Below are 26219 nucleotides of genomic sequence, written 5' to 3'. Positions count from 1 at the left end.
CATGGGCACCTTTAGAGCTATTCTCCCAGTCTGGAACTCACATTTTGTTCAATTACATGTACCGTATGTATGAAAATTTTCATGTGCACCCCTAATTATTTATTGCACAGTGCTGTGTAATTTGTTAAGACAATTGTGTCACTAAATATAATTCTGCTGTGGACAAATGAGGAGAGGTATTTTTCCCTTCTCTTGGAGTAAATGAACATTCTATAATGCTTTCATTTAGTTAAGTCTTTTAATTTGCTATGTGTTTGGTCTTTTGTGAATGTGCATTATTGTTTTGTGAGCAGGGCAAAATGACATAACTGGATCGACGGGCAGATGTAAAGCCCTTGGGGAAGTTGTGTAATCAGAAGCACAGCTGCTTCCAGGCCTGCAGGCCGATGACTTATATCTTTTGGGTCAATCTTTGTGTTTCTGTTAATATGTGAAGGGTTTTCCAAACACATCAGGACTATGGCGTTGAATGTACTGTGAAAAAGTATACAGATTGTCCTTTATCACCATAATACATGCACATCTGCTGCTGCCCTGCGGGACAGGACTTGTGAGATGAACCAGTAAGTAGATGCCATTTACTCAAGTGTACATATGTACCTGGGATGCAGAAGATTCTCTAGCCTCTCCTGCTTGGTCTGTCACGTTGGCTGGTGTCCTTGTAGTTTTCCTAGATACATTATGTCGCGTTGAAGGCAATGGTGTTTCCATTCTATGGTCCGATAGTCCAGATTCATACTCATGCTGCTCCTGGTTTGCTGGGAGATGATCCCTGCCTATGTAGCAGTTTCATAGCAGAGTGTGTTAAAGACCATCTAACAGTGACGTTTACATTCACAGTGATCAAGCATACAGTATGAATAAACACACAACTGGGGGATCACAATATTTTCAGGCAAATTAGTCCTCCATTTAACTGTAATGGCAACCATTTCACCTCTCTACTCCCAGTTATCTTGAGACAGTAGATGAATGGCAAAGTTTGATTTTCCTGGTTGCTATTACTTTGCTGGTAGAGCTGGTAGTGCACACTCAGACCAGTGGATTTATATGCACACTTAGGGCTTGATTCACAAAGCAGTGCTAAGTGTTAGCACGCTTGTGAAAAGGCCTGTATCATGCCTAAAGTTAGTTTAGGCGTGATAAATAGCACTCGCACGCAAAGGCCCATGCGCGCACAGCGCGATGCGATATTTCACGCGCACCGCGAAACGGAAACGGCGCAACTGATGCACCTATAAGGTTCCATGGGGTGCGACCTTAATGTCGCGGGGTGTGACATTAAGGTCGCACCCCATGCGACCTTATAGGCACATCGGGTGCACCGTTTTCGTTGCACCGCGATGTGACATTTCACGTGCACTGCGCGCGCAAAGTTTTGCGTACAGGACTTTCAGCGCGATCTGATTTTAAAAAACAGTGCTAACCTACTTAGCACCCTGGTTAACACGCCCAAAGTCTTTAGGCGTGCTGAGTAGGTTAGCACCGCTTTGTGAATCGAGGCCTTAGTTTGACAGAAATATATGTCCATGCACCAATCACTTTAACATATAACTATAGTGGTGGATCCAGCACTTCCCTATTCAAGAGGTCACTTTCAGAAAACTAACAGGAGTTAAAGTGATATCCAGTCTAAAAACGAATTTGCAGCAGTCTTCCTGTAAGGCAAAGTTATAATTACCTGCACTGTCTTTGCTCCAAAGTTGTCCCTGAAGCAACCGACTTCCAGGACTTATCCCCGCCCCGCCACAAAACCCTTTTTTTAAGGGAGCGGGGCTCTGTGCCGGAAGTTGGATAATTCGGGGCATCGGGGATAACTTTCCCCACATGCAGAATAGCCTAATATGTGGCAGCTCATGTTAATCAAAGGAAAACAGAGACAAGATGTAATAAAAGTTTTATACATAACAAAGGCTTCCTCCAGCCCCATGCGCATAGATCGCTCCCACGCCGCCGTCCTCAGTCTTCCCCTACTCCGGTACCGGGTCCCGTAACTTCAGCCAGTCTGACGCGAGAGAAGTGCGATCTCTACATATCTCTCCAGCAGCAGCCGGAGAGATAGGTAGAGAGTGCCATTCTCTTGCGCAGACTGTCCGCGACTGGCAGAACTGACAGGACCCGGTAACAGAGCAGGGGAAGGCCGAGGACGGCGGCGTGGTAGCGATCCCTGTGCATGGGACTGGAGGAAGCTCCAGGTATGTATAAAACTTTTATTACATCTCGTCTCTGGTACATTTTAAATGTGGTTACCACGTTCGGAAAAAACTTTCCAGATGCACCATTTTCCTGTACACCCGAATGCAATATTCCCTTCAACATCATGGTTTATTTTGTGTAAAGTGTACCTGAAATGAATAACATAAGGATTTATACTTACCCGGGCTTCCTGCAGCCCCATGGGGTTCTGAAAGCTCCTTAGCCATGCTCCCAGTCCCCTCGTTGTTGCCGCCGTCAAGCCTATAAAGTCTGCAACTCGGCTAAGTTGCGGGCCTGTGCGCTCCCAGCTGCGCACATCCCCAATTGCGCTTTTGTTGTACAAAGATTGTAACTGCGATTGTGCAGAACACTCCCAGTGACAGCATCACAATCAAGGGCTGCATGTAGGTGGGACCACGCACGCACAGTGGCCTGCAACCCAGCTGGGTCGCAAGCCTCACAGCGGCACACAGACTCCAAGGGAGCTAACTGGACAGACCGAGGGTACTAATGAAGCACACACGGGGCTGGAGGAAGCCCCAGGTATTTTAAATCCTTTGATACTATACATCTCAGGTTTACTTTTACTGAGCACATTTTAATGGTGATGCAAGTAGCATGTGGGAAAATTATATGTGTGATTCCTGCACGCTGTAAGTGTGAACCAGGGCCATTTCTTGGGCAGTGCGACTGCCCTGGGCGCAGACCAGCAAGTAGAAGAGGGGGGGAGGGGGTGCAGGCAGAAGGGCAAAACCACTAGGGAGCTGGTGACGCGCAGTGCAGCCAAATAGAAGAAGAAAGAAGCTTACCAGCATGATAACCTTCCTTGACGCCTCCTGGGCTGCCTGCGTCAGACGTCAAGTCATCATCACGTCACCACCACGTGATAACACCTGATGTCCTGCTGCAGTACTGCAGGCTGTCAGTACATGGCGCCCATGGAGGAGTCAGCTTTCTGGGCTCTCTTCGCCTGTGTGATTTCCTGGTCCCTGCTTCCCCCTGGATGAGTGGCTGGTCACTAGTAAATAGGCAGATCTACTTGGGACCTGTGGCTGTGTGACTGTCTCTAAAGAGTAAGGATTTGCAAGTCTACAAGGGTGGGAGGGAAGGGGGCGCAATTTTTACACCCTTGCCCTGAGTGTAATTTAGCCAAGAAACTGCCCTGGTGTGAACCCTGCCTAACAGTTATTTAATTCATTTACTACAAATGTGATGTAACTTATCTGTTAGTTTATTTACAGTAATTTTCTTTTGTTAATATAAAAAGGCACAATAGGCTTAAGAAGAATACAAAAGCTAACCTTCTTTTAAAGGATACCCGAAGTGACATGTGACATGATGAGATAGACATGTGTATGTACAGTGCCTAGCACACAAATAACTATGCCGTGTTCCTTTTTTTCTTTCTCTGCCTGAAAGAGTTAAATATCAGGTATGTAAATGGCTGACTCAGTCCTTACTCAGACAGGAAGTGACTACAGTGTGACCCTCACTGATAAGAAATTGCCCTTTTTATCTCTTTCCTGCTCTCAGAAGCCATTTTCTGCTAGGTAAGTGTTTTATAGTTGGAATTTCTTATCAGTGAGGGTCACACTGTAGTCACTTCCTGTCTGAGTCAGGACTGAGTCAGCCACTTACATATCTGATATTTAACTCTTTCAGGCAGAGAAAGAAAAAAAAGGAACACAGTCTAGGTATTTGTGTGCGATGCACTGTACATACACATGTCTATCTCATCATGTCACATGTCACCTCAGGTATCCTTTAAAGAATGCTAGATTTCTTGGCTGTGGAGCTGATTATCTGACTATGAAGTTTTCTAAAGTCCAAACAGGCAGATCCAATGTTCTGTTAGTTATGTAACTGCTTCTCTGACTCCTTATCTGCATATGTGTTCCAAGTGAGCACGTCACAAATTAAAGTGGTCAGAGGATCAGCATCGAAGCCAAGAGATAAAAATCTTCAGTAGGCCAGCAATGGCAGATACCATAGTTTGTATATGGCAAACTTACTTTTATGGCCAAGAAAGTCAATACTAATTACACTGACTGGCATACCAGAATTTCCAATGTTCCATTCTTTACTTTCTATGATTCAGTGGCATATGTTGTAATTTTTGGGCCTGATTTGTGAAAGCAGACCTGAAGTCTGAAAAGCCATGGCACATAATCTGCTGTGCACATACCAGCATTCTTTTGTGTGGCATAGTAAAAGTCATGAAAACAGAACTTTTCAGGTACCAAATGGTTAAAAACTGTCAGATGTATTACGTATGTGTGCAATGGGAGAATAAAAGTTTCAAGAAGGTCCAGCAAGTCTTTGTGCGGATCCCTCCTTTAGCCAGCGGAGAAGTAGATAGTTTCCTTTTCAACGCTTCTTTAAACACATTAAAAAAAACGCCCTGCAACTATGCATGTGGACCAACCCCAGCCCTAAAGTTAAAGTGCTAAATATATACAGTGGAAAAAACAAATAAGTGACTGCTATATGTAAAGGAGTTCCAGCACATCAAACAACCAGTGAACATAACGTACACAAGCACACACCAGAGTACAGCCATAGTGTCAGGGGTTCACACGGCAAGCAGAGGAGTATGAAACTTCTAAAGCTCTCTCTGTGTCTTAGGGGAGGTGCAGTGCAATAGGAGGCCCACAACTGATGTATGGTTGCGAGAAATATAGAAGAAGGCTTCTGGCTGTTGAAAAGTAGTAGTGTAAGGCGATCCAGGAACATGCCACCTGCTGGTGGAACAGGGAGCTGCAGGTAATAATAGAGAACCAATTGCTGGTGGATAGGAGAAGTCCCAGCACACAATGCCACCTGCAGGTAAAACAAGGATTTGCAGGACTCCTAACATACCAGCAATGTCATCATTAGGGGATGGCCATTGGTCCACTAGGTGGACCAATGAGAATGATCCTGTAACGATTGTGGAACTTTCTCCGTGATCAGCGCACAACGCGTGCGCTGATACGGCGGAAATCCTCCACAAGCGTATAATTGCAGGAACCCAGCAAAAGGTGCTACGCACCCGTAGAGGGAAATTCCTGTCGGCAGATGGCGCTGGGGAGTGCAGAGGAACCAATCCTCTGTACCTCCACAAATGCCAAACAGGCATTGTACGAATTTGGTATTTTCGGACGCTCCTTGGAAGGTGGTGGGTATTGTCTGGAGGGTGTCGATGGCTTCTTCTCTGGTATCCACAGTCCTGATGGGTGTTACGCAGAACGCATTCGCAAGAGAAGCGATTGCGAATGAGAACGAGCAAAGGGACAGGTTGTATGTGTGTGCGCCAATCTAGTCGCCACCCCGCGACAGCGCACACACAACAGCAGATACGAAACAGAAACGCAACTGCAAGAAAGGCGATTGCCAGAAGTGACACAAGGCAGATCAGAACAGAATACGAGGAAAGCAAAGGCACAGCAAATCATACAACGAAAAGGTAAAGAAAACAACAAACGCTAACTGAACGCGAACACCGCACTCATTCACAACAGTGCACGCGTTCGTGCGCGGTCCCCGCTTGATAAGCACAACAGGGACAAGCACGCCTAACTAACCACCGACAGACAAACATAAAACAGAGGACGCGAGCGCTTGCTTAACGGTTACCTTACCGAGCCTCCAGCAAGCGTTGGTAGCAGACAAGACAGACACACGAAAACAGGAACAAGCGAGAGACAGGACCCACAGCACTAGCAAAAGAGGCTAGTGCGATACAGGAAGACAGAACAGAAGGATCCACAGCGCTAGCTCAAGATGCTAGTGCGATCCAGGTACAAAGTAGCAGAACAGAAGGATCCACAGCACTAGCGCAGGATGCTAGTGCGATCCAGGTACAGGGTAGCAGAACAGAAGGATCCACAGCACTAGCGCAGGATGCTAGTGCGATCCAGGTACAGAGTAGCAGCACAGAAGGATCCACAGCACTAGCGCAGGATGCTAGTGCGATCCAGGTACAGAGTAGCAGAACAGAAGGATCCACAGCACTAGCGCAGGATGCTAGTGCGATCCAGGTACAGAGTAGCAGAACAGAAGGATCCAAGGAAACAGATCAGAAGGGGCTACCAGTAACAACCGCTGTTCCGGTTAGCACCCAGACACACAGAACGATTTCCTGTCGACCACCGCTGGGACAGGACAATCGCAACAGACAAACAAAACAGATAAGCAATCCTAACTGCACTAGGGAAACCTGCCTAGCGCAGTTTCAGGGATTACTCTAAGCTGATCTTCAAACAGAGAGTAAGGCTGACACTCCTCCAGGAGTGTTTCTCAGGAAGGAATCCTTATGACCAGCCAAGCATTGTGGGAAACACATAGTACTTATAGTACACGCCTCCAATGAATGTGGCCAGGCAATTTGCATGACAACGTATGCAAATTCCTCAGCAAGCACAAGCTGCAAATAACTGACAGAAGGTCTCCTTTCCAGAGTCCTGCAGCATGCAAACCTAAACAATGGTCAAAAGGCTGCCTGCCTGCGCAGGCAGCTAAGCGGATTCTCACAGTACCCCCCCTTCTAGGGTCGAATTCCAGACGACCCTCAAAACTGATACCTCCAAACCACTTTAACAGAAGACTCATGAAGGTCGGGACAGCCCGACAAGGTCCAATTCCAGAGTCAGTCCACCCGAAACCGACCTCATCGGAAACAGAAGCCACCGAAACATGCCTATCAGCACTACAAGTCTCAGCTTAACACCCATCAGGACTGTGGATACCAGAGAAGAAGCCATCGACACCCTCCAGACAATACCCACCACCTTCCAAGGAGCGTCCGAAAATACCAAATCTGCCACAAAACCTGTTTGAAGTGTCTCTTTCAAAACAAAAGCCGCTGTTGATCGTATTCAGGGTACCAAGCAAAACTTCTCTCGGAATCTCCCAGAACGCCTTGAAGCTCCGCAAAGATTCCAAGAAGCCAGAACGCTTACATGGAGAGCTACCAAGCACCCCCATGGAACCTATGACAGTTCCAGATTCAGAATTAGCAGGACACCCATCAAGATCAGGACTTTCAGGGACCACTTCTGGGCATGCAAGCAGGCAGGCTAAATCAGAACATGTCTCCACCGAGGAAGCATCTGAGTACGCTGGTAACCGAGGCACACTTGGGCTTTCTGGGTCACAGAGCACACTGGGGTACACCAGCACAGGAGAAACCTCAGGACATGTCGGGGAACTGACAACCTCAGAGTCCGGCACGACCAGACCAAAAACCAGGACCGGGCAGAAAATCATCACGAGTAGAGGTCACACGAGTAGAGGTCACTATTTCAAAAGAAGACTCGGTCTCAGGCTTAGAGATCTCAATGACTGTAATGGTATCTGACAGAAATTCATCATTGACTACCCATGACTGAAGCTCCACCAGAGCTGAAAAGGTAGCCAGCAAGGCAGCAATGTCCACGGAAGAGGGCAACACCTCAGAAGGACTTGGGGGGCAGGAGACATCTCCTACAAGTTCTGCACCCTTTGGGAGGAACTCGGAGACCTCCAGAACATCAAACAAGACCTCAGGAACATCATTTTCCAGGTTTTCTAAGAAGGATTCTGAACTATCCATGTTACAGGGCTGAACATTAAATACCTCCTGCAGGCAGGGCAGATGTCCCAGGAATGGTTCCACCATAACCTGAGACTGAACTTCATCATAATTAGCGGGATGTACAGGAATATTTACTGGAACACACACTGACTCCCTAACTTCATTCTCACTGTACCCAGAATTCTGTGTGGCAGTCAAACTAGCTTGTAACTCCAAAACTGCAGAAAATCAGGTGAGTATAGTGGCAATACCTAGACGAGCCTCTAGGGACACTGCAGGGGATTCTAAGCAAGGCCACATTGACTCATCCAGAGTACAGGGTGCAGAATCAGCACTTCCCTCAGAGCAAGAAAGGGGCTCACAAACGTCAGTGTGAATGGAAAACATGTTTTCATTCATGGTACAGGGCAGGTTCAGAGAAAGCGTCTCTGAACAAGGCAAAGAAGGTTCAGCATCAGATTCGCAAAACCGAAGCGCTGTCTCACTCTTAGATTCGGCTAACAATGTCGAATCCGAGGAATCAGAACGCAAAACCTGCAAATCAAACATCACTTTAGGTTGTGAAACTGACGCTTCCATAGCGCAAACCTCCGCGATCTGCGGAGCAGACTGCAAGGCATCTAGGACCGAAACACTGGAGCAACTGTCATCAGGCAACGGGCCCATACAGGTGTGAACAGGGTGAGACAGAGACTCATTTGCAGAAGAAATAGCGACATCAACAGGATAAACTTTATTAGGCATATTAATTTTACTTTTGACGCTGCATAGTCGAGAAATTTTCCCCACAGCAGGGTCACAGACGGAAGATCTCAAAGATCTGTTTCTAAATGAAAAAGGATCCCACACATCCTTAAAGAGACTCCGTAACAAAAATTGCATCCTGTTTTTTATCATCCTACAAGTTCCAAAAGCTATTCTAATGTGCTCTGGCTTACTGCAGCACTTTGTACTATCACCATCTCTGTAATAAATCAACTTATCTCTCTCTTGTCAGACTTGTCAGCCTGTGTCTGGAAGGCTGCCAAGTTCTTCAGTGTTGTGGTTCTGTGATGAATCTCCCCTTCCAGGCCCCTCTCTGCACACTGCCTGTGTGTTATTTAGATTAGTGCAGCTTCTCTCTGCTCTATTATCTTTTATAAGCTGGATAAATCCTCCTCTGAGCTGGCTGGGCTTTCACATACTGAGGAATTGCATACGGGCAGAGCTGTTTGCACTCTGCAGGAAGAAACAGCCTGACACTTCAGTGGAAGATAGCTGCAGGGGGAAAGAAACACACAAATGATCTCTTGAGATTCAAAAGGAAAGGTGTATACAGCCTGCTTGTGTATGGATGTATTTTCTATGTGTGGACATATTGTACATCAATCTACTTCCTGTTTTGGTGGCCATTTTGTTTGTTTATAAACAAACTTTTAAAAACTGTTTTTGACTGTGATGATCCGCTCAGCTGGCTGCACAGGCAGACAGCTGTTTGTCCATTCCTCTAGTCTGTGGGCTGCAGGTCTCTGGAACAGAGACCTGTCTTTTCATTGCAAGTTTCTGTTCTGTTCTCTTGCTGGGGAATTTGCATACATTCGTTATGCAAATCCCCTACCTGCCTTCTTTGATGACTGGCACTATAAGAGCTTTATGTTTCCCAGAATGCTTTGCTGGTCATTTCCCTTCCTTGCTCAGTTCCTGATGGACACTGCTGGAGTGTCAGCCATTGCTATCTAGTATAGTTAATTCCTGGGGGTTGCTTTTGGCTCCCCTTCTAGCCCAGTCAGGTTGTATTATCTGTATTGCCTGTTCTGTCTTGTCTTGCCTGTTTGCCATTGTCCTGTCCCTATGGTGGTTGACAGGAAATGGTTCTGATCTATGTTCTTGGAGTATAGCTGGTGCAGCGGTTGCTACCAGCTATCTCTTCTGTTCTGTTTCCTGGGATCGCGCTAGCTACTTTGTGCTAGCGCTGGGGATCCTTCTGTTCTGTTTCCTGGGATCGCGCTAGCTACTTTGTGCGAGCGCTGGGGATCCTTCTGTTCTGTCTTGTCGGTCGCGATTGCGCTGTCACCAACGGCGGTTGATAGCGAATCGTTCTGTCTTGCTGAGATCGCACTAGCCGCTAGCGTTAGCGGCTGTGGATCTTTCTGATCTATGTTCCTGCTTGGATCACACTTGCTCTGGCGGAAGAGCGGTGGATCCTTCCTGCCTAGTTCTTGTTTTTCGTGTGTCTGTCTTGTCCGCTGCGCTTGCTACAGGCTCGGTGAGGTAACCGTTAAGCAAGCGCTCGCGTCCCCTGTTTCATGTTTGTCTGTTTATGGTTAGTTAGGCGTGCTTGTCTCTATTGTGCTTATCACGTGGAGATCGCGCATAACCGCGTGCACTGTTGCGAATGAGTGCGGTGTTCGCGGTTAGCTAGCGGTTGTTATTTTCCGTATCTCCTTATTGTATTTGCTGTGCCTTTGCTACCCTTGTATTCTATTCTGTTCTGCCTTGTGTCACGTCTCGCGATCGCACCTCTCGCGATCGCGTTCCTATTTCGTATCTGCTGTTGTGTGTGTGCGCGGTCGCGGAGTGGCGACTGGATTGGCGCACACACATACAACCTATCCCTTTTGCTCAATCTCATTCACAATCGCCTCTCTTGCGATTGCATTCTGCGCTTCGTACAATTCCTGTCTGGCACTTGTGGAGGTACAGAGGATTGGTTCCTCTGCACTCCCCAGCGCCATCTGCCGACAGGAATTTCCCTCTACAGGTGCGTAGCACCTTTTGCTGGGTTCCTGCAAATGATACGCTTGTGGAGGATCTCCGCCGTGTCAGCGCACGCGTTGTGCGCTGATCACGGGGAAAGTTCCACAATCGTGACAGAATGACCAGCCTAACCCAAAACCCCAGTGTAGACGGAATTTCTGATTTGTACGATTTTGTCGAATATGGCTCTTGTACCTTTAAGAGATTTAAAAAACTTGAACCTGAATCAGCAGACGAATTTTTGTCTGAGTGTACGAAACTGTTAGCGAACCCTGAATTCCAATGCACCCCAGTGTCTACCTGGGCCCCCCAAATGGTCTACATTCTGTTGGGGGGCGAAATGTCAATGTGGGGTTATGATGTGTTAGATCATACCACCCTGAGTCAAAGACCCCTGGAATTCTTGGCCTTTTTAATTCACAATTGGCTGAGATTACCTCAATTACCATACCCCCTTAATGAGTTGTTGTCAGCAGCTCAATCAGCTGTTCCATCCACTCTTTCATCCATAAAGCAGCCATCCAAAGCCTCTAAGTCTAAACGTAAAAGATCTAGGAAGGCTTCCCAGCGGAAAGATCCGTTGCCCATGGCAACCACAGATAGAGAGGTTATTTCTGTCAAGTCTGAAATGGGCAAAACCATGCATGATGATAATGATGTTTATAATGCATCTGCTGATCAGTTTCCAGGTTTTTTGCCCCAATCCAAAGCTTATGTGGATCCTGCTATAGGTAGGATCGCACACTATATTAAAGCAGTCAAAAAATCTGTACTCGTTCCTGATCCCCACCCATATGGAGATTATTTAGATACTGGGTTGTTCGAACCGCCATTTGCCTCATGGGAAATCGGGGCCTTGGTGGAGGAATTTGATTTGGATTGGAAAGCCTTTTGCGATTTTTACATCGCAAAAAGCGCGGATGTCCTGAACGATTGTCTTGACTCTGTGTGCCTTTTGATTGATTCTGATGAATGTGACAAGTGTGTTGTGGATCTGGTGATGTATGTGTGGCAGATCATTTTGGATGAATTACACACACACCAATTAATTGATCCCAATAAAGAGGTAAAAGATTCCCGTTCTGTTCCTGCTCCAGTTCCATCTGTAGACTGTGCGCACTATGATTGTTCATCCTTTGTTAAGTGTGCATGGGAGCCCCCGTTTGAGAAATGGGAGATCGAGCTCCTGGTCTATGAATTGGAATGTGATTGGAGATCGTTTTGCAATCAATACCGTTCTAAAAACGAAGCAGTTTTGTATGCGTGCATTGAGTCTGCGTGCACTTTAATCAAGACTGGTGAATGTATCTCTGACTTTGTGACTCCGCTGTTTGACGTGTGGAGAATGATTTTGGATGAACTACATGCGCTTCAATCTGCTAAAAACACATTGTCAGCGGACGATTGTTCCAATCCTCTGGATTTAAAGAAAGTGAGTTTTGAATGCATTCCCTTTCCCAAAGCAACTGAGTGTTTGAAGTCTGAGTGCAAGTCGTTCAGAGCAGTTGCTTGTGTGGAAGTTGAACCAGTGCGGTCTGATGTCGCCACCGCACGTATGGCTGCAAAAGGTCTGTGTGGTCCTGTGTCTAAGGAAGACAGATTTTTACCCTCAGGATCTCTAAGATCGTCCGTTTGTGAGCCTGCCATGGGGAAAATTCCTAAGTTATGCAACTTTAAGAAAATTATTGATGTATCTAATAAAGTTTCTCCTGTTGTTGTCGCCACTTCTTTTGCAAATGAATCTATGTCTTATTCTGTTCGCACCTGTGCAGGCCTGTTGCCTGATGACAGTTGCTCCAGTGTTTCTGTCCTAGATGCCTTGCAGTCTGCTCCGCAGATCGCGGAGGTTTGCGATATGGAAGCGTCAGTTTCGCAACCTAAAGCGATCGTGGATCCGCAAATTTGGCGTTCTGACTCCTCGGATTCGACCTTGTTAGCCGAATCTAAGAGTGAGACAGCGCTTCGGTTTTGCGAATCTGATGCTGAAGCTTCTTTGCCTTGTCCAGAGAAGCTTTCTCTGAACCTGCCCTGTACCATGAATGAAGGCATGATGTCCACTTGCATTGACATTTGCGAGTCTGATTCTGAAGAAAGTATTGACTCTCCACCCAGTACTCTGGATGAGTCATTATTGCCTTGTACAATATCTCCTGCCCTGCCCCTAGAGGCTCGTCTAGGTATTGCTGCTATTTTTACCTGTCTTTCTGCAGTTTTGGAGTTGCAAGCTAGTTTGATTACTACGCAGAGTTCTGGGTGCAGCGAGATTAAAGTTAGGGAGTCAGTGTGTGGTCCAGTGAATATTCCTGTACGTTCCACTCATGATGATGAAATTCAGTCTCAGTTTATGGTGGAACCTTCCCTGGGACATCTGCCCTGTTCTCAAAGTAAAGTTCCAGTTTTGCCCTGTAACATGGATAGTACAGAATCCTTCTTAGACAACTTGAAAAATGATGTTCCTGAGGTCTTGTTTGATGATCTGAAGGTCTCCGAGTTCCTCCCAAAAGGTGCAGAACTTGTAGGAGATGTCTCCTGCCCCCCAGGTCCTTCTGAGGTGTTGCCCACTTCAGTAGGCATTGCTGCCTTGCTGACTACTTTTGCAGCTCTTGTGGAGCTTCATTCATGTGTAGTCAATGATGATATTACAGTTACAGAAAATTCTGAATTTGAGTCTTCTTTTGAAAGACCAGTACCTGTGACCTTTACTCGTGATGATTTTCTGCCCGGTACTGGTTTTGGTCTTGTCGTGTCGGACTCTGAGGTTGGCAGTTCCCCGACGTGTCCTGAGGTTTCTCCTGTACTAGTGTACCCCGATGTGCTCTGTGACCCAGAAAGCCCAAGTGTGCCTTGGTTACCAGCGTACTCAGATGCTTCCTCAGTGGAGACATGTTCTGATATAGCCTGCCTGCTTGCATGCCCAGAAGTGGTCCCTGAAACTCCTGATCTTGATGGGTGTCCTGCTAATTTTGAGTCTGGAATGATCATAGGTTCCATAGGGGTTCTTGGTGGTTCTCCATGTGAGCCTGGTGAGCGTTCTGGTTTCTTGGGATCTCTGCGGAGCTTCAAGGCGTTCTGGGAGATTCCGGGAAAGGTTTTGCTTGGTGCCCTGAATACGATCAGCAATGGCTTTGGTGTTGTAAGGGACACTTCGAACAGGTATTGCGGCAGGTTTGGTATTCTTGGACGCTCCTTGGAAGGTGGTGGGTATTGTCTGGAGGGTGTCGATGGCTTCTTCTCTGGTGTCCACAGTCCTGATGGGTGTTACGCTGAGACTCGTAGTGCTGATGGGCATGTTTCGGTGGCTTCTGCTTCCGATGAGGTCGGTTTCGGATGGACTGACTCTGGAATTGGGCCTTGTCGGGCTGTCCTGACCTTCATGAGTCTTCAGTTAGAGTTTTGTGATGTTACCAGTCTTGAGGGATGTCTGGAATCCATCCCTAGAAGGGGGGGTACTGTGATGATCCGCTCAGCTGGCTGCACAGGCAGACAGCTGTTTGTCCATTCCTCTAGTCTGTGGGCTGCAGGTCTCTGGAACAGAGACCTGTCTTTTCATTGCAAGTTTCTGTTCTGTTCTCTTGCTGGGGAATTTGCATACATTCGTTATGCAAATCCCCTACCTGCCTTCTTTGATGACTGGCACTATAAGAGCTTTATGTTTCCCAGAATGCTTTGCTGGTCATTTCCCTTCCTTGCTCAGTTCCTGATGGACACTGCTGGAGTGTCAGCCATTGCTATCTAGTATAGTTAATTCCTGGGGGTTGCTTTTGGCTCCCCTTCTAGCCCAGTCAGGTTGTATTATCTGTATTGCCTGTTCTGTCTTGTCTTGCCTGTTTGCCATTGTCCTGTCCCTATGGTGGTTGACAGGAAATGGTTCTGATCTATGTTCTTGGAGTATAGCTGGTGCAGCGGTTGCTACCAGCTATCTCTTCTGTTCTGTTTCCTGGGATCGCGCTAGCTACTTTGTGCTAGCGCTGAGGATCCTTCTGTTCTGTTTCCTGGGATCGCGCTAGCTACTTTGTGCGAGCGCTGGGGATCCTTCTGTTCTGTCTTGTCGGTCGCGATTGCGCTGTCACCAACGGCGGTTGATAGCGAATCGTTCTGTCTTGCTGAGATCGCACTAGCCGCTAGCGTTAGCGGCTGTGGATCTTTCTGATCTATGTTCCTGCTTGGATCACACTTGCTCTGGCGGAAGAGCGGTGGATCCTTCCTGCCTAGTTCTTGTTTTTCGTGTGTCTGTCTTGTCCGCTGCGCTTGCTACAGGCTCGGTGAGGTAACCGTTAAGCAAGCGCTCGCGTCCCCTGTTTCATGTTTGTCTGTTTATGGTTAGTTAGGCGTGCTTGTCTCTATTGTGCTTATCACGTGGAGATCGCGCATAACCGCGTGCACTGTTGCGAATGAGTGCGGTGTTCGCGGTTAGCTAGCGGTTGTTATTTTCCGTATCTCCTTATTGTATTTGCTGTGCCTTTGCTACCCTTGTATTCTATTCTGTTCTGCCTTGTGTCACGTCTCGCGATCGCACCTCTCGCGATCGCGTTCCTATTTCGTATCTGCTGTTGTGTGTGTGCGCGGTCGCGGAGTGGCGACTGGATTGGCGCACACACATACAACCTATCCCTTTTGCTCAATCTCATTCACAATCGCCTCTCTTGCGATTGCATTCTGCGCTTCGTACAATTCCTGTCTGGCACTTGTGGAGGTACAGAGGATTGGTTCCTCTGCACTCCCCAGCGCCATCTGCCGACAGGAATTTCCCTCTACAGGTGCGTAGCACCTTTTGCTGGGTTCCTGCAAATTATACGCTTGTGGAGGATCTCCGCCGTGTCAGCGCACGCGTTGTGCGCTGATCACGGGGAAAGTTCCACAATCGTGACATTGACTACTTTTAATGCGGCGAGGAGCGGCGAAATTGTGTCAGAGGGTAATAGGAGATGTCCCCTAACGCACTGGTATGTTTACTTTTGTGCGATTTTAACAATACAGATTCTCTTTAAGGAAACCGGCAGACTCATGCCGATCACAATCTGCAGGAACATCCGAGAAACAGGCATCAGATCGCACAGATTCAAACTGCACACTGTCAGGAGAGAATCCTTCAGGATTCACACAGGAATCAACCACAGCGCCACACTCATTCATTTCAGATTGCACAAAGTCAAGACTCTTATGCTTTACCCCAGAAAGGCAGGAACAATCATCCGACAACGATGTCTCTTTATTGGAATCAATTGGTTGGTGTGTGTGCAACTCATCCAAAATCGTCTGCCACACATAAATCACCAGATCCACATCCCCCTCGTCACATTCATCGGAATCAATCAAAAGGTACATAGAATCGAGACAATCATTCAAGACATCCTCGCTTTTTGCGATGTAAAAATCACAAAAGGCTTTCCAATCAAAATCGAATTCCTCCAGCAAGGCCCCAACATCCCAGGAAGCAAATGGGGGTTCAAACATGCCAGTATCCAGATAATCTCCATATGGGTGGAGTTCAGGAACAAGAGCAGATTTTTTAACTGCTTTAATATAGTGTGCGATCCTACCTATAGTAGGATCCACATAAGCTTTGGATTGGGGCAAAAAACCTGGAAACTGATCAGCAGATGCATACTCAACAAAATCGTACAAATCGGAAATTCCGTCTACACTGGGGTTTTGGGTTGGGCTGGTCATACTGTAACGATTGTGGAACTTTCTCCGTGATCAGCGCACAACACGTGCGCTGATACGGCGGAAATCATCCACAAGCGTATAATTGCAGGAACCCAGCAAAAGGTGCTACGCACCCGTAGAGGGAAATTCCTGTCGGCAGATGGCGCTGGGGAGTGCAGAGAAACCAATCCTCTGTACCTCCACAAATGCCAAACAAGCATTGTACGAAGCGCAGAACGCAATCGCAAGAGAAGCGATTGCGAATGAGAACGAGCAAAGGGACAGGTTGTATGTGTGTGCGCCAATCTAGTCGCCACCCCGCGACAGCGCACACACAACAGCAGATACGAAACAGAAACGCAACCGCAAGAAAGGCGATTGCCAGAAGTGACACAAGGCAGATCAGAACAGAATACGAGGATAGCAAAGGCACAGCAAATCATACAACGAAAAGGTAAAGAAAACAACAAACGCTAACTGAACGCGAACACCGCACTCATTCGCAACAGTGCACACGTTCGTGCACTGTCCCCGCGTGATAAGCACAACAGGGACAAGCACGCCTAACTAACCACCGACAGACAAACATAAAACAGAGGACGCGAGCGCTTGCTTAACGGTTACCTCACCGAGCCTCCAGCAAGCGTTGGTAGCAGACAAGACAGACACACGAAAACAGGAACAAGCGAGAGACAGGACCCACAGCACTAGCGAAAGAGGCTAGTGCGATACAGGAAGACAGAACAGAAGGATCCACAGCGCTAGTGCAAGATGCTAGTGCGATCCAGGTACAGAGTAGCAGAACAGAAGGATCCACAGCACTAGCGCAGGATGCTAGTGCGATCCAGGTACAGAGTAGCAGAATAGAAGGATCCACAGCACTAGCGCAGGATGCTAGTGCGATCCAGGTACAGAGTAGCAGAACAGAAGGATCCAAGGAAACAGATCAGAAGGGGCTACCAGTAACAACCGCTGTTCCAGTTAGCACCCAGACACACAGAACGATTTCCTGTCGACCACCGCTGGGACAGGACAATCGCAACAGACAAACAAAACAGATAAGCAATCCTAACTGCACTAGGGAAACCTGCCTAGCGCAGTTTTAGGGATTACTCTAAGCTGATCTTCAAACAGAGAGTAAGGCTGACACTCCTCCAGGAGTGTTTCTCAGGAAGGAATCCTTATGACCAGCCAAGCATTGTGGGAAACACATAGTACTTATAGTACACGCCTCCAATGAATGTGGCCAGGCAATTTGCATGACAACGTATGCAAATTCCTCAGCAAGCACAAGCTGCAAAAAACTGACAGAAGGTCTCCTTTCCAGAGTCCTGCAGCATGCAAACCTAAACAATGGTCAAAAGGCTGCCTGCCTGCGCAGGCAGCTAAGCGGATTCTCACAGATCCTTAGCAAGTTTTCTTTTTTTTAATACCTTGTTGGGTGCTATGCATATTCATCACCTGATTTTAGGATTTGCCAGTGCCTAACGTTGGTGCATTTAGGAATAGACTAGGTGTCATATTTGTGTTCTGGGATCCATAGTATCACAACACTCAAACAGCAACTGGCCAGGAAGGTTGGGAATTTAGGTGGAAAGAAGGAAGCTCACTTCATGACACACTAGACAAACTACTGTATCAGATAAAATCTACGTGGAATGGTCTGGAACTCCCCTCTAAAGAGGAACTGTCGCGAAAATCCTAAAATTTAAAACACAAACAATTAAGATGTGCTTTTCTTCCAGAGCAAAATGAGCCATAAATTACTTTTTTCCTATGTTACTTACAGTAAGTATTAGAAATGTGACATTACCGACAGATTTTGGGCAAGTCCAACTCTCCATAGGGGATTCTCAGCATGTCCTTTATTCTTTATAAAGATATTCCCTGAAAAAGATTTATACAAAGATGCTGGCCAGCTTCTCTGCTCGCTGCACACTTTTTTGGCAGTTGGTTGGAGCAACTGCCATTCACCAAGTGCTTTGAAAAATAAAGAAAACCCTGAGAACCCCCCCATAAGAAGATGGGCTAGTCCAAAATCTGTCTGTAATGTCCGATTTCTACTACTCACTGTAAGTGACAGCAACATAGGAGAAAAGTAATTTATGGCTCATTTTATTTTGGAAGAAACATACTTCTTATTTGTATATGTTTACATATATTTAAAATTTTAAGATTTTCGTGAAAGACGTCCTTTAAAAAGACAATAAGTCAAAAATTAGCTATAAAGACCATTATCTATAAACATACCTTGTGAATGAGAGGCTGTCCTTCGAGAAGTGGTATTATGTAGAGGCAAAGTCTGGGGCTGAACAGCTGGAAGAACTAGAGTAAGATGAGCGGCTGGAGGAATGAGGCCTCTCTGCAGAAGACTCAGGATACCTATGAGATGAATCATGTTATAAGGGGAAAATATACACCTACCATTCTCTAAATTACTGTACATTATTATTACAGTAATACTTGATAACCCTTTATAGTGGAGGGGGTAAGGAAGTAAGTGCCTAACAAGCATCGCATTCCACTGCATTTTTGTTGGTGAATAGTGGTGAATGGAATGGATAACTTAGCTTTTGTGATATTATTTTTGGCATGTAATCTTGATTTTGCAAAAATTAATTTTGCAATTGCTTGAAATTCTACATTAAACATTACGATCTTACATTATAATTGCAAATTATGTTGAGAAATGATAAATTACTACAATGCAAAATTCGACCTCATCACAACTGGTAAACCCAGAAGTATGAGAAACATAAGGTGGGGGCTGCATAATTTGGGCACCAGGTACAGGCCTTAAGATATCCATACATGGTACAATTGTTATTTATTTTTGATTAGATAATTTCGTTCGATTATTACGTTCAATTGAATATAACATTTTTTACATGTCAAATCCCATTTTTAAAAAACAGGATAATCGTTCTATTTTCTTGAGCGAAAAAAAGATTATTTTCGACTTTTATTCGATTCAATCGTTTTGGTAGAATAAAAAGGAAAATCAAACGTTATTATTGCACCCTGTATGGGCACCATAAGAATATCAGTACCGGGTGCTGAGATGCCTCAGAATTTACCTCAGAAGTTCCCAACCCAACAATCTAGTCTGACCAAAGCGTCACTACCTGCCATGAGCCTTATCCTATCCTCCACTCTCTGCTGTGGCTAACCTTAACCAAATCCTCTTCCATGCCACTAGACCTGATACTTCGACAAAAGGAAGGTCCGCACCAATTCACCACGAATCCTCTTTATTGTCAGGACATGTCCTGTATTAAAACATCGAATCTCAAGCTGACATGTTTCGGACCTACTGGTCCTTAATCATAGCTGAGTTCACATGGAAACCTTTGACATATTAATACATATCCGACCCATGGCTCCACCTCCTGCCCACCTCTATGGGGGCGGTCTCACCTTGGAGGGTAGAGCCAGGGTACATATCATTTTTAAAGGTACATAAATATTTTCTTAAAAACAATATAACAAAAATACTATTGTACACAATAAAAAGTAAAGTAAAAAAAGTGTCAAAATTGTTCTCATAACTGAGAGCAAAAAAGAGTAACGCAATAAAACAATGATACAAGCAGATAATGCATAGAAAAAGAGAGAGACACACATCATCATGAGCCAATAGAGGCATAACGGATGTCACTGTGTTGTAAGACTCACATCCCATTTAGCATTCAAGCCTCGAGGGACTCTTGTGTCTAGTTTAAATATCCACATGGCTTCTCTCCTAAGTAAACACCTATAAAGGTCCCCACCCCGTTTAGATGGGAACACTCTCTCTATACCTTGGAATTGAAATCCAGTCATGTTCCCACCATGTACCTCCCTGAAATGCTTAGCAACATTGGAAACATTTGTGGTAAGCCACCCTTGCCCCAAGTAGTGCTCCACTATCCTCTGCCTTAGCATTATCTGCTTGTATCATTGTTTTATTGCGTTACTCTTTTTTGCTCTCAGTTATGAGAACAATTTTGACACTTTTTTTACTTTACTTTTTATTGTGTTCAATAGTATTTTTGTTATATTGTTTTTAAGAAAAGATTTATGTACCTTTAAAAATGATATGTACCCTGGCTCTACCCTCCAAGGTGAGACCGCCCCCATAGAGGTGGGCAGGAGGTGGAGCCATGGGTCGGATATGTATTAATATGTCAAAGGTTTCCATGTGAACCCAGCTATGATTAAGGACCAGTAGGTCCGAAACATGTCAGCTTGAGATTCGATGTTTTAATACAGGACATGTCCTGACAATAAAGAGGATTCGTGGTGAATTGGTGCGGACCTTCCTTTTGTCGAAGTGTTTCTGAGGTCTTGCTAACCTGGTCCAGCACAACTATCCATCGGTGGGGTAGAGCGGTGTTTCCTCCATTAACATTACTAGACCTGATAGCTAGAACTTTAACCTATCCTTAACCTCATGCTTGTCTGATACTTAACCATAGCCTTTCTACCATGTCTAACCTTAATGAAGCCTAAACTTAACCTATCTCTCTAATTCTTTGTCAATCCTATCCTATACTCTACCCTAACCAATAAATCTATAATAGTCCTCACGCTAAGCTCCCTGACTGCAGCTGGCACTGGTAACACCCAAAATATTCAATACCAATCCCCTAGCATTGGAACAGTACGTAGTCTGTACGTAGAGTGCCAAAATTAAATGGTGATTGGCTTATCTGGTGCCATGTTTACCAGCATCAGGTGATAATATTTTTTTAATTATAAACAGCCTACATATTATGCAGCATTGTATCATAAATAGGGGGTCCAATCTTTAATCACTTAAACAGTTTAATTTATAAACACAGTTTTAAGCCTCTACTTGTGCATTACAATAATATTATTCTGGGAGAGACGTTTAATTGTTGCTAGAAGAAAATTAAATTTCCATTTCTGAAGCAAAAAAGTCAAGCCATGGTAATACATTTTCATTTCTGCAAGTGTACTTGACTTTATAAGTCATTTCTTTCTACAGTTTAGATTCAAAGTCATTTTTAAAATGTAAAAAAAAAAATCAATATATAAATACGGTAAGTAAATGTAAAGATTAATAATAGCATTAACCCATTTAGGACAGTAAATTAGGTTTTAATCTCATAACGATGGTGTACATAATCTGTAACATACATTATGCTGTCACAGGCCATGGGGGAAAACAGGTGTTAGTTACAAGTAATTATCCTCCAGTGTGGTGCTTGTGTTGTTTGAATGGGAACCTCTAACCTTTCTTTATGTCTTTTTCATGCACTGGTGGTGGAGGCAGAGAGGCATCCATACGGTGGGAGGCTGGTAATACAGACAGATGACTGACAGTACGGCCTCTGACGATCTTCTCTACAGGCACCTATAAAATGAAACATTTGACTTGGCAAAATATATAATCGACCATTACATTATTAAATAACTTCAGTAATTACTTGCTTTATTCTCATAGCCATATGTAGTCTCAGAAAAGACGTATAGGAATGTTTTCAATAGTCCTGACCCAACAGTGAATACAGACTCCCAAGTAAGATGGCAGCGTTACAAGTTGTGTGGCAAAAGCCATTGCGCTAGAGCTAGTTATCGTGGAGTATCCAGGGTCAGTTCTCTCATGAAGCAACATCCTCATAAGCTTGCCTCAAGCAGCAAAAAGTCTAGAACCAGCCATGGGAGTATCTGATTGACCATCTGATCAAAGTACCTACAGGCAGAGTCAAGTCAGCATTTGTAAACTGACAATACTGTTCATAGCAAAATTAAAAAGAGCAGTTCAGCTAAGGTGTTATTGGTAACATTAAAGCTTTTTAAATTATATAGCTTAGTAAGTATTCTCCATAATGGTCTTGGGGAGTATGCAAATTGCAGTGAGTACCTCTGATATATATAGCTCCTCGCCATGATGTTTGATAGGCTAACGCTTAGGCCCCTTTCACACTGGCGGGTTGCGTTACCCTGTTTTGCAGCAGGGTAACGCTACACAGAGGTGTAGGATGTAGTTGTGGGTAGGCAGGGGTTCCTAGGATGCAGTGTGGGGTCTGTTATACGAAGGTGAGGAATCAGGGCAGCATCAATAGAAGCTGAAGTGGCCCCAAGTCCATTCAGCCTACATGTCTGTGCAGATAGATGGTGGGGTCACTTCATCTTTAAGTTGAAGACCTCCAAGGATAAGTTTGGGAGGATTTTGGAGGGCAGGGGGAGCACATCTAGGTTAGGTGGCAGGTACTGTATATTTAAAGAAAATCCTGTAAAGAGGTTTTAAATTAAGCTCTGAAAGCCTCTAGCTGCTGGCAAATTACTTTTTTTGGGGGGTAAGTGGAAATTTACATTAGGTGACATTTTTGCTCATTACCAATGAAGAAGATGGAGCCGATACTGAGTACACACTCTATCTCTCACTTACTTTAAAATCTTTCTCTCCATGTCTCCAGATAAAAGAATCATGTACTGTAGTCACATGCCACCAAATAATTCATCAAGTAGTTACATGCCTCCCCAATAAAAATATTAAGTAGTTAGAAGCAGGGATGATCTCACGAGTGATTACGAGTACCTAGCTACACGAATTTGTGATTCTAATGAGGCGTAATTGCTGCAGGTGTGCGGCTGGGAGAGAGGGGGTTAATTACCCAGCTGCCCGGCGCTTCTATGAGTATCACACAGCCTCGTACGTGTCCAATGGGACGCGTTCCACGACTCAGTGCCGCGCACTTCCTCCTTCCGGCCGACGAAGAGAATGTGTGATACGCATAGAAGCGGCGGGCAGCTGGGTAATAAACCCCCTCTCTCCCAGCCGCACACCTGCAGCAATTACGCCTCATTAGAATTACGAATTTGAGTAGCTAGCTACTCGTAATCTCTTGTGAGATCATCCCTGGTTACAAGCATCCAGAAAAAATAATTAAGTAGTCATGCACCTCCAGATAAAGTAATCAAGTAACCAGGTGCCTCACGATAAAAAAATTAAATAGCCAGGTGCGTCAAGATAAAATAATTAGATAGCCAAGTGGCGTACCTATTACATAGCCGCTGGGAGATTTTGGCGAAGAGGAAAGCCGATAAACGGCTTACCCTGCTCTTGCACAAGTCCCGGCGGCGTTAATTACTATTCCCCCTCCAGGCCACCATGGATAGTGGGGGAAAGACGTAATTTGGCTTTCAGCTATTGTTGGCGGCCAAATTACAGTGTTTTTGCAGTGATTTGTGCTCCGTCTTCTGACAGCGCCCAAATCACTCACTGAGCGCTGCTATAGTCGTAATTCCTATTACGCCCTATGGTGGTGCCGGCTGAGCCCAAATCTTCTGCACTGTTTTTACAGCGCTCCGCCAAGTGTGCCCTATATAGAATAAATTAAGTAGCCATGTTCCCCGCATAACAGAATGCTTCTGATCTGAGGTCTGAGTAATGGGTAGGCACGGGGGCAGGCATGGGGCGCAGCACAGGGGCAGGCATGGCAGAAGAGCACAGGGGCAGGCATGGGGCGCAGCACAGGGGCAGGCATGGCAGAAGAGCACAGGGGCAGGCATGGGGTGCAGCACAGGGGCAGGCATGGCAGAAGAGAACAGGGGCAGGCATGGGGTGCAGCACAGGGGCAGGCATGGCAGAAGAGCACAGGGGCATGCATGGGGTGCAGCACAGGGGCAGGCATGGAGCGCAGCACAGGGGCAGGCATGGCAGAAGAGCACAGGGGCAGGCATGGGGCGCAGCACAGGGGCAGGCATGGCAGAAGAGCACAGGGGCAGGCATGGGGCGCAGCACAGGGGCAGGCATGGCAGAAGAGAACAGGGGCAGGCATGGGGTGCAGCACAGGGGCAGGCATGGCAGAAGAGCACAGGGGCATGCATGGGGTGCAGCACAGGGGCAGGCATGGAGCGCAGCACAGGGGCAGGTATGGGGTGCAGCACAGGGGCAGGCATGGCACCCATCATGTTGTGGTGCCTATGGCATGATACGCCATAGCTCTATCTGTCACCTCCATCTCTCTGACAGATCTCATTTAATATCTCCATAGCGCTTTCTCAGCACGGCTCTCTTTTCTTGCTCTCTGACACCTCTTGCTCTCTAACACCACTCACTCTCACAAATCTCTCTCTTCCTGTCTGTTAACACTCTCTTTCTGTTTGTCATCCCTCTCTTTCTCTCTCTTTCAACAGAAACCCACATTATAAATATCTCAGCATGCTCACAGCCTACCTAGACATATAAATAACCACTAGAAAAGTTGGCTTCAATGTGCTTGTCGAGATGTAAATAATCTGGATATATAAAGCAATAACAGAAGGCTACTTTATTTTTAAAGTATGATTGTCACATAAGTTCAAAGTTTCATAATGCCTGTGCTGTGCCCTTAAAGCTTTGCCAGCACTGGAGGGCATGTATTAGAAACGACGGGTCCAGGAAACATACGGTTAGAAACTAGCATCCAACATAAGCAAACATGATGTTGCTGGATGCTGTGCTGACTTACTGTTGACTCACACAATGTTGATCCTTTCCGGTGTATGCAAGGAAGCTTGACAGGTGTTGTACATTGAGTGGTGACATGCAGACCCTCATTCCAGGCTGCTCACTGCGTGATCTACTACATGACTCCTAGTGGGATTCATACGATCATATTAACAACTGTGCAATGTGCCGTTTCTTGTATGGTGCGATTGTTGCTTGACAAGTGTGGCCAGCTAAAATTTTATTTCTTCATTCTGACATCATTGGGTATATATTTCTGGCTTCCAGTATTGCAGGCCGCACCCGAAACATCAGGTTTGCTTATGTTGGATGCTGGTTTCTGGACGCATGTTTCCTGGAACGGTGGTTTCGAATATATGCCCCCCCCCAGTTCTGCTGAATTCATCTTGAATATTATATTGATTTATGTTGGACGCTGCTTTCTTGCTGCAGATGTTTGTGGGAACAGTGGTTTCTAATATATTCAATGCTTGCTGATATTATTTTTAATATTACCATGGCTAAATTATGTTTACCTATCTGTACAACGGCTCAGCAGGACTTTAAGGGCATAGTGCATGAGATATATAAACATACTAATGACCGAAGCCCGTTTAAAATGAGCTCTAGGTCTGTCACTGCCACGCGTGCACCCGACCACAGCGCAAGCGCCAGCCCGCCCCCTGGTCTGTCCTGCATCCTCTCCCAGCGGCTGTCAGTGCAGGACATGCGCAATAGCGCAAAAGCACTGACACAGGGACGCTTGCCTTTAATTAGGTAGGATTTTAAAATATTATAAGAATAACCTTCTTGTATTGCTTTATATGCTGAGATCATTCACATATACAGTAGACATGCACACTTCAGCCATTGCTTCTAGAGGTTATGTGAACCTCTCTATCCTTCACCCATCACACTCTCTTTCTTTCTCTCCAGTTATCACTGTCTTTCTTCCACCTCTTCCTTACTCTCCTTTTTTTTCACTCAGTCTTCCTAGTCTTCCTATTTCACTTTCAGCAGTGACAAAGCTACAGAGCTGTGGGCCCCAGTGCAAATTTAACACAGGACCTTCCAGCACTGTATGTATAAGGGTCACCCAGAAAGTAACAGCCATTTGCTTTTATCTGACATGCAAGATAGTCTTTCAGTGTAATTTAACTTGCATCTGTCAGGTTAACCTCTTCTCTCCCTGCACCACTTCTCACATGACTGCAGATCGCCGGTAACTGTTTGTTCAACAGCACTGAACACAGTGTCCCCAATCCCCAATCCCTCCAACCCATAAGTGAGGAGTGTGAAGCTACTACAACACAGAGGTGGAAAACCTTGTAAAAAGAAATAATAAATGCTTAAACACTTCACCTCCCCAGGACGAGTATCAATGTCCCTGCATTGCCCCCACTTCCCTGGGACGAGGAACTATGTCCCTTGCAGCCACGCATTCCCGCTCGCACCGCGCACTCCTGCGCTCATTACCACTGCCGTTTACTAGATGGGAGATCAATGAATGGGAATACAGTTCCCATTCATTGATCTAAGTCTCCGTGTGAATGACCACGGCCATCAATGAGATACCGGCGTCATTCACTAAAACCGATACTTACATGTCCACGCATAACTTCCTGTTTACGTAGTAATACTACG

At 45.8% G+C, this 26219-nt stretch overlaps 1 protein-coding gene across 2 annotated transcripts in view; it reads right to left on the bottom strand.

The window, feature by feature from the left end:
* The window catches only part of IQCH (IQ motif containing H), a 185918-nt gene that overhangs the window by 120309 nt on the left and 39390 nt on the right, over nucleotides 1–26219 (bottom strand). For both annotated transcript variants that reach the window (XM_068275033.1, XM_068275034.1), the window contains 3 exons: nucleotides 21374–21494; nucleotides 18386–18517; nucleotides 601–776 (listed from right to left, as the gene is read on the bottom strand). In XM_068275033.1, the coding sequence (XP_068131134.1) occupies nucleotides 601–776; nucleotides 18386–18517; nucleotides 21374–21494 (429 nt within the window). The remainder of the gene's footprint in view (nucleotides 1–600; nucleotides 777–18385; nucleotides 18518–21373; nucleotides 21495–26219) is intronic.

The sequence above is a fragment of the Hyperolius riggenbachi genome, chromosome 3 (assembly GCF_040937935.1).
Source record: "Hyperolius riggenbachi isolate aHypRig1 chromosome 3, aHypRig1.pri, whole genome shotgun sequence".
In the NCBI taxonomy this organism is placed as follows: domain Eukaryota; kingdom Metazoa; phylum Chordata; class Amphibia; order Anura; family Hyperoliidae; genus Hyperolius; species Hyperolius riggenbachi.
This window is presented reverse-complemented; position numbering and strand designations above follow the sequence as displayed.